Below are 8,327 nucleotides of genomic sequence, written 5' to 3'. Positions count from 1 at the left end.
GTAGTTTTCCTTCCCTTGCATTGTATTGTGTGTGTGTGTCTATCTGTATTTGTTTGGTAACTTATGTGGTTTATGAGAGAAGTCAAACATGATCTCTTCCTCTAGAAGTGTGCGCTTTAATACAGAAAACACTGAGACAGAGAGTAGTGAAAAATAAGACACTTAAAAAGACCATAATACAAATAATTCTCCACCCACATGACCCGCACCCGAGTTAAAGGCTTGGGCTGGGGCGAGGGCTCAGTCTGCAACCAGGAATTAAAGCCCAGTTGGGGAAATTTTACTTTGATCTGTTGAGGACATCTTATGCACAAGCCCCGGACTTCTGTCTTCCACAGATCTGGAGAAGACCAGGTACCAAGATAATGCTGGCTCTTCCTGATCTAAATGGCACCTGGCATTTCTCTGGTACCTCCAGCCTGGCTCCAGCACAGCTGACCCCTTGCTCTTTCTGAACATGACCCTAGTGGAATGTCATCCCTGCTGCAAACTAACAGGGGGCACCACTGCCCACTGCACAAGCTCAGTCCTTTTGTGGGCCACTCCAGGTCTTCCCTGCCTCTGCCTGACCTGCCTGTGCCCTCACCTCACGCTACCACATCCTGCTGACAGTGTTAGCATTTCTACTTCATAATTTCTACTTTATTTCTTCTTTCTTCTTTCTTCTACTTGTTTCTGGCTAAGACATTTTAAGAATATGCTGTCTTCTGCCACAAAATAAAGGGTGGCAGGGGACAAGGGAAGAAAACTACAGATTCAGTGCAATGTTAACAAGGGTTTTTTATGTGGAAGGGGACAGTGAAGGCTGAGGGAGTAGACTGGTAGGCAGAAATTTCCGCTTACAGATTCTTACATTTTCTTAAACAGACAATAATCCTTCCCTTTGGGCTTGTTCTAACACTGGTTTCAGCTTGGTTACCCAAAGGGATGATTAATGAAAATTTCTTAAGAAAATACATCAGGATCAGATTCTTGTCACCAGATAAATAACTCCTCTACACGTCTGAAGATGAAAGAAGGGGTTTTTTTTTAATTTGGTGAATTTTATTACCATCAATACCTTGGTTATGATATACTATAATTTAGCATAATGTTATCATTGGGTAAATTGGAAATGGTGCACAGGGATCTCTGTGTGATTTCTCACACTTGCTTGAGAATCTATAATTTTCTCAATTAACTCTAATTGGAAAAGATACATACATTGTTCATAGCAGCATTATTTACAATAGCCAAGACATGGATACAACCTAAATGTCCATCGACAAATGACTGGAAAAAGAAATTGTGGTGTATTTATATAATGGAATACTACTCAACCATAAAATAGAATAAAATAATTCCATTTGCAGCAACATGAATGTCCCTGGAGAATGTCATTCTAAGTGAAGTAAGCCAGAAAGAGAAAGACAGATACCCTATGATATCACTCATATGTGGAATCTAAAAAACAGAAAAAAAGGAGGATACTAATGAACACATCTACAAAACAGAAACAGACTTGCAGACAAAGTAAACAGTCTTATGGTTACCGGGGAAAGGGTGGGAAGGGATAAATTTGGGAGTTTGAGATTTGCAAATGTTAGCCACTATATATAAAAATAGATTTTAAAAAGTTTATTCTGTATAGCACAGGGAACTGTATTCAATATCTTGTAATAACCTTTAATGAGACAGAATATGAAAACAAATATATGTATATGCATGACTGGAACATTGTGCTGTGCACCAGAAATTGACATATTGTAACTGACTTTATTTCAGTAAAAAAAAAAATTTGAAAGTCAAGTCTGTATCTTGAATCTTGAAGTTAGTTAATTTAGGGTAATAAAAAGGAAGTTGGTTACAAACTTATAGACTTTGATGGCCTAATTTCAGAAGCTAAAACACATGGATGGAATAAAATAATTTGAGATATTATTATATATATGATCCATCCATAAGGGATACTTCCAAGTAATTACGATATTCTGTATGTCATCACTACACCTAAGTTTTAGGGAAATTCACATCCTTTCAAAAATGTTCTTTAGTGCCTCTGATAGAGATTTAATATAGTATTTGGAAGTTGGTGATTGTTGTTTCTGACACCAGCCACTGGAAAAGTTTGTTTGTTTTTTAATAAATCCATCACCTCACATAGTATCTTTTTTTGAAATGGGAAAATTTCAAGTATAAAATACTGTATTATTAACTGTAGTAGCCATGCTGTACATTAGACCCCAGAACTTTTTCATCTTACAACTGAAGGCATGTACCCTTTGACCAGCATTTCCCAATTTTCCCCACATCCAAACCCCAGATAATCACTATTCTACTCTGTCTCTATGAATTTAACCTCTCCCCTTTAGATTCCACATGTCATGCAACATTTGTCTTTCTCTCTCTGGCTTATATCACTGAGCATAATGCCTTCCAGGTTCATCCATGTTGTCACAAATGATAGGATTTTCTTCCTTTCTTAAGGCTCAGTAATAACCCACCACATTTTCTTGATCCATTCATCCATCAACACACTCAGGTTTTTTCCGTATCTTGGCTATTGTGAATAATGCCTCAATAAAAAATGAAAGTACAGCTATCTCTTCAAGATAATGGTTTCATTTCCTTTGGATATGTACTTAGAAGTAAGATTACTGAATCATGTGGTAGTCCTAGTTTTAATTTTTTGAGGAATCACCATACTGTTTTCCATAGTGGTTGTACTAGTTTACATCCCTGCCAGCAGTATACAGGGGTTCTCTTTTCACCACATCCTTGCCAGCATTTGTTACCTCATTTTTTTATTGATAATGGCCATCCTAGTAGGTATGAAATGATATCTCATCATGATTTTGATTTGCATCTCCTTGATGATTAGTGATGTTGAGCACCTTTTTATGTACTCGGCAATCTATATGTCTTCTTTGGAAAAATGTCTACTCGTGTCCTTTGCCCATTTTTAAATTGGAGTATTTGGTTTTGGTTTTAAGTTTTTCAGAGTTTGTGTGTGTGTGTGTGTGTGTGTGTTGGGTGTATTTTGGTTTGGTTTGGTTTGGTTTGGTTTTTTGTTACTGAGTTGCATGAGTTCCTTATATATTTTGGATATTGACTTCTTACTGATGTGGTTTGCAAATGTTTTCTTCCATTTCATAGGTTGCCTTTTCATTTTTGTTGATGTATAAATAACTCATATAACATTATATTAGTCTCAGGTGTACAACATAATGATTTTTTATTTGTATATATTATAAAATGATCATCACAATAAGTCTAGTTAACACTCACCACCACACACAGTTACAAAATGTTTTTCTTATGATAAGAACTTTTAAGATTTATTCTCTTAGCAACTTTTTAATGTACAATACTGTATTATTAACTATAGTCACCATGCTATACATTATATCCCCATGATTTATTTATTTTATAACTACAAGTTTGTACCTTTGGACTCCACCCCTTTCACCTGCCCCCCTACCCCCACCTCTGGCAACCACCAATATAGTCTCTGTATCTGTGAGCTTGGTTTGGAATGTTTTTCTTTGTTGTTTTTTTTTGAGATTTTACATAATTCAGTTCATATGGTATTTGTCTTTCTTTGTCTGAATTATTTCACTCAGCATAATGCCCTTAAATTCCATCCATGTTGTCACAAATGGAAATTTTTCATTTTTATGGCTGAATTATATTCCATTGTATGTATTTACCACATTTTCTTTATCCATGAATCCATCAATGGACACTTAGATTATTTCCATGTCTTGGCTACAGTAGATCACCAATACAGAAAAGCAGAGTAAAAGAAAAAATAAAACAGTTGGGGGAGAAAACATAGTAAATGAGACATGTAATGTAAGATTGTAGAAACATGACCAAATACATAAGTAATCACAACAAATATGAATGGCTTAAACTGTCATTAAATTCAAAATTCTCATTTTTTTTCCAGGAACATCCATGTTGCTGCAAATGGCGTTATGTTGTCATTTTTATGGCTGAATACTATTCCATTGTATAACTATACCACCTCTTCTTTATCCACTCATCCATTGATGGACATTTAGGCTGTTTCCATGTCTTGGCTATTGTAAATAGTGCTGCTATGAACACTGGGGTGCAGGTGTCTTTTTGAAGTAGGGTTCCTTCTGGATATATGCTCAGGAGCAGGATTTCTGGGTCATATGGTAAGTCAGTTCCTAGTCTTTTGAGGAGTTTCCATACTGTTTTCCACAGTGGCTGCACCAAACTGCATTCCCACCAGCAGTGCAGGAGTGTTCCCTTTTCTCCACAGCCTTTCCAGCATTTGTCATTTGTGGACCTTTGAATGATGGCCATTCTGGCTGGTGTGAGGTGATACCTCATCCTAGTTTTGATTTGCGTTTCTCTGATAATTAGTGATACTGAGCATTTTTTCATGTACCTGTTGATCATTTGTATTTCTTCCTTGGAGAATTGCTTGTTGAGGTCTTCTGCCCATTGTTGGATTGAGTGGTTTGTTTTTTTCTTATTAAGTCGTATGAGCTGCTTATGTATTCTGGAGATCAAGCCTTTGTCAGTTTCATCATTTTCTCCCATTCTGTAGGTTGTTGTTTTGTTTTATTTACGGTTTCCTTTGTTGTGCAGAATCTTGTAAGTTTAATTAGGTCCCATTTGTTTATTCTTTCTTTTATTTCTATTGCTTGGGTAGACTGCCCTAGGAGAACATTTTTGAGAGGTATGTGAGATAATGTTTTGCCTATATTTTCTTCTAGGAGGTTTATTGTATCTTGTCTTAATGTTTAAGTCTTTGATCCATTGTGAGTTAATTTTTGTGTATAGTGTAAGGGAGTGTTCTAGCTTCATTGATTTACATACTGCTGTCCAATTTTCCCATAATGCCATTTGCAGCAATATGAATTTTCCTGGAGAATGTCATTCTAAGTGAAGTAAGCCAGAAAGAGAAAGGAAAATACCATATGAGATCACTCATATGTGGAATCTTAAAAAAAAAAATGAACATAAATACAAAACAGAAACAGACTCATAAACATAGAATACAAACTTGTGGTTGCCAATGGGGTGGGGGGTGGGAAGGGACAGACTGGGATTTCAAAATTTATAGATACTGACAGGCCTATGTAGAATAGATAAACAAGATTATACTGTATAGCACAGGGAAATACATACAAAATCTTGTGGTAGCTCACAGCAAAAAAAAAATGACAATGAATATACGTATGTTTACGTATAATTGAAAAATTGTGCTCTACATTGGAATTTGACACAACATTGTAAAATGACTATAACTCAATAAAAAATGTTTTAAAAAAAGTTAAAATTCTCAAATGAGTTACAAAAAACAGTTGTATCTTCTTTCTAAAAAAGCTATAGTTTCTTTATAAAAGGTGTGCCTAAAATAAAATGTCACAGAAAAGTTAAAAATAAAAAGATAGACAATAACACGCCAGGCAAATACTAACCAGTGAAAGGATAGACTGGGCAGCCAAGGAGGGGGCTATTCAGATTTCCCATCAAACGAGAACATACCATTCAGTTCCAAGGAGTGCAATTAGCTGATGGTCATCAGTTGTTAACACCTCAGGCTTCATTTCAGCTTTTGAGCTGAAGCCATACTCTCTTCCCAACCAGTGACTAAGCATGAAGGGGTATCAGATTTTTGAACATCTGCCAATAGGAGATTCTTTTTACAAGCAATCTTTGCTCCAGGGCTTCTCAATGGTTTGGTCACGACTTTGACGGTTCTGTATTGTGATCTGAGGCTCCCCCTCTTCTATCCTACTTCCTCGCCTCTTTGCTTTCACAAGTTTCATTCAGATCAGCATCATGGTCTAAAGACTTGCCCTCCTCTATCCTGCTTCCAACCCTTTTAATCTTTCAAAGGTGAAACCTCTCTCGTCCAATTAACCTTTATCTCGACTAACCCCATCTCACCCTCTGCTTCCTGGATTACCTGACACACCTGATCCAATCTTTAGATATTCTGATTCAGCAGGTCTAAAGTAGATTTGGGAAATTTATATAATTTTTTTTTATTTCCCTACATGATTCTGATACTCAACTATGTTTAACACCCCTGTAATGGAAAATTTTAATACATTTAGTTCCTCTACAGTGTAATTTGACATTTATAAATTATCTTGAAATCTTCACTATGATGTCATTTGACATGGTTGTTTTGACATTATCAAGTTAAGATGTAATATATTTAAACAGATATTCTTGAACCTAACTAAGAATGAAACCCATCCCAATGAGAGGATGGATGAAGAATTAAGAAAATGGCAAAAACAGGGTTATGATGTCTATTGGGCACACCACTTGGTAATATTTATATACAGAAACTTAATGGACTGGTTTTTTGGCCAATCAAAATGGTTTGGTCAAAATATCATGTCCCAAGTGTTACTATATTAGTTTTACATGCGAAATAGACTAAAAGTCCTTTTAAGAATAAGCCTAGTGTAACCAAAATGTCTTCAGGGAGACAAACATATTAAGAAAACAAAATAGCTGTCTTAGATGTTTCAAATGACACAATTAAAGAATGAATGAATTTTTGTTTTAATTTCTACCATGTTGAAACATTTTAATTTTCAGTATCATTTTTCCTGCTTTGGAGTAAATAGACTTATTTTTCATAATTGTTCGTAATTAAATTATATTTTTCATAATATTAAAAATGATTAATATACACATTCCCAATATTTTATTCCATAGAAAAATGGAAGAAAGGGTCATGTCATCCCATGGCTATTCCCTCAGCACAAAGACCATATTTTATAGATATCCAAAGTCCTCCATTATGCATATTTAGCTGGTTATATAGTCAATAAACATTTGTTACTTGATAAATACATCACAATAAAGTGTACACCATAAAAATACACACTTCCTGTTTATCACATCTGCAAAACTATTAGGCATTAGATATCAATACTTCTAATGAGATATACTAATCTCAGAAGAGGCTAATGTCCTCATATGTGTGTCCTCTCTCTCTCTCACACACACACGTAAAACATGACAGAAAAATATAAATCAGTTTTATTAAATAGTGAAATTCTTATTATAATCTTGTATTAGCTAACAGGAGGTTGGAATCTTACAAATATTAAAATACCAGGAAAGGTGCATTCAAATAGGGTTGGGCAGAGAACGTAAATTGATGCAATTTGACGTATCAGTCAATAATAAAAATGATAAAAATGCACAGACCCTTTGACCTGGCAATTTCACTCAAGGAAATTATCTTACAAATATACTCAAACAAATACAGAGAGAGATAACCACAAGAAACATTCTATGTAGTATTGTTTATACTAGCAGAATTAACAAAACTTCATCTAAATGTCTATCACCAGGGTTAATTTAATTAACCATACATACAATGGAATTTTACGTAACCATTAAGAAGAATGAGGTAGCTCTGCTTGTGTTGATATAAAAGATCTACAAGATATGTTACATGATTAGCTTTCTATAAGTACGGAACACAATTATAGTATGTTCCCATTTGTGTCTTGACAAAGATATGTATATGTAAATAAACATATAAATGTACACATATTCACGCACATATACATATGACACAGACACATAGACATTGTCTATAAGATTACATAAAAATTCTTGGTAATTGTTCCCTCTGTAGAGTTATTTTAGGAAACTCAGTTTTCCTCATCTACTGTACTGAACAATTTGTATATTTTATCATGAGCAGATGCTTTCTTTGTAATATTATCAGTTCTTCAGAGAACAAGCTTGTGACAGCTAAAATTCTAAAATTTCAATTGTATAAGGATACAAATGCAAATCCTCTAGAATGTCTCTGTCTTCTAAGAATCTTTGAAAAGCCAATTCCGAAATAGGCCTTCCATTCCAGAACTCTAAGAAAATCAACAGTATCTGTACTGCATCTTGATTCATTTGTCCTGGTGCTGGATTCCCGGAGCATATAAAATATGGAGACTCATCCCATCAACTTAACTTTGTGACACCTGAGATGTCTTCACCCTGTTTGTAGTATCATACAGGGGATTGTTCTTCTCTGTGTAGCTGGCATAGGGCTGCATTTCATCCTAAGAAAGAACCCAAAGTTAAAATCAATTTAAATAAACCCAGTAATCCTTAACTACCTGTGTTTTTCTAACAAGTGCCTGTGGCTTTAGTGTCTACAAATAGTGGTCTCTGGGCTTACATGAACATAAGAGTGAGATTTTTCTAATATGTTATCAAAAATTATTTTAAGTCTCAGTGTGAGATGATAAAGGCTGTCTGAAAGTAGGAGTGGAGAAGAATGAAATGATATAAGAAGTATTTCAGAGGAGAGGGTCAAAGACTTAATT

At 35.0% G+C, this 8,327-nt stretch overlaps 1 protein-coding gene and 1 long non-coding RNA gene across 5 annotated transcripts in view; one reads left to right on the top strand and one right to left on the bottom strand.

The window, feature by feature from the left end:
* The window catches only part of LOC140697444 (uncharacterized), a 149,583-nt gene that overhangs the window by 106,983 nt on the left and 34,273 nt on the right, over positions 1–8,327 (top strand). The window lies entirely within an intron of this gene.
* CD200R1 (CD200 receptor 1) overlaps positions 4,720–8,327 on the bottom strand; it is a 37,555-nt gene continuing 33,947 nt past the window's right edge. The window contains exon 8 of the mRNA XM_072965112.1: positions 4,720–8,060. Within this exon, the coding sequence (XP_072821213.1) occupies positions 7,965–8,060 (96 nt within the window). The 3' untranslated portion in view covers positions 4,720–7,964. The remainder of the gene's footprint in view (positions 8,061–8,327) is intronic.

The sequence above is a fragment of the Vicugna pacos genome, chromosome 1 (genome assembly GCF_048564905.1).
Source record: "Vicugna pacos chromosome 1, VicPac4, whole genome shotgun sequence".
In the NCBI taxonomy this organism is placed as follows: Eukaryota; Metazoa; Chordata; class Mammalia; order Artiodactyla; family Camelidae; genus Vicugna; species Vicugna pacos.
Note: the sequence above shows the minus strand (reverse complement) of the source record. Positions and strands in the feature narration are given on the sequence as shown.